At 63.7% G+C, this 322-nt stretch overlaps 1 protein-coding gene across 1 annotated transcript in view; it reads right to left on the bottom strand.

Moving 5' to 3' along the window:
- PCDHAC2 (protocadherin alpha subfamily C, 2) overlaps positions 1–322 on the bottom strand; it is a 50,315-nt gene extending 49,993 nt beyond the window's left edge. Inside the window, exon 1 of the mRNA XM_009586147.1 lies at positions 8–322. Within this exon, the coding sequence (XP_009584442.1) occupies positions 8–322 (315 nt within the window). The remainder of the gene's footprint in view (positions 1–7) is intronic.

The following is a 322-nucleotide window of genomic DNA, read 5'->3' as shown; positions in this document are numbered from 1 at the left end:
CCAGCACCAGCTCCAGGAGCTTGCTGCCGCTTTGAAAGCCTTTAAGGTCCAGGGCAAAGTGGCGGTTGGGGCTGAGCTGGTAGCTCTGCACAGAGTTGGTGCCCACATCAGGGTCCTGGGCACTCTCGATGTGGAAGCGGGCCCCGGGCACGGCAGACTCACTGATCTCCAGCCGGTAATCCTGGCGGGGGAAGCGCGGCGCATTGTCGTTGATGTCCAGCACCTCCACCTCCACGTTGTGCACCTCGATGGGCTGCTCGATGACCAACTCCAGGCTGAGGAAGCAGGCGGGGCTCAGCTCGCAGAGGGCCTCGCGGTCCAT

The sequence above is a fragment of the Fulmarus glacialis genome, unplaced genomic scaffold (genome assembly GCF_000690835.1).
Source record: "Fulmarus glacialis isolate BGI_N327 unplaced genomic scaffold, ASM69083v1 scaffold2591, whole genome shotgun sequence".
Lineage (NCBI taxonomy): Eukaryota > Metazoa > Chordata > Aves > Procellariiformes > Procellariidae > Fulmarus > Fulmarus glacialis.
This window is presented reverse-complemented; position numbering and strand designations above follow the sequence as displayed.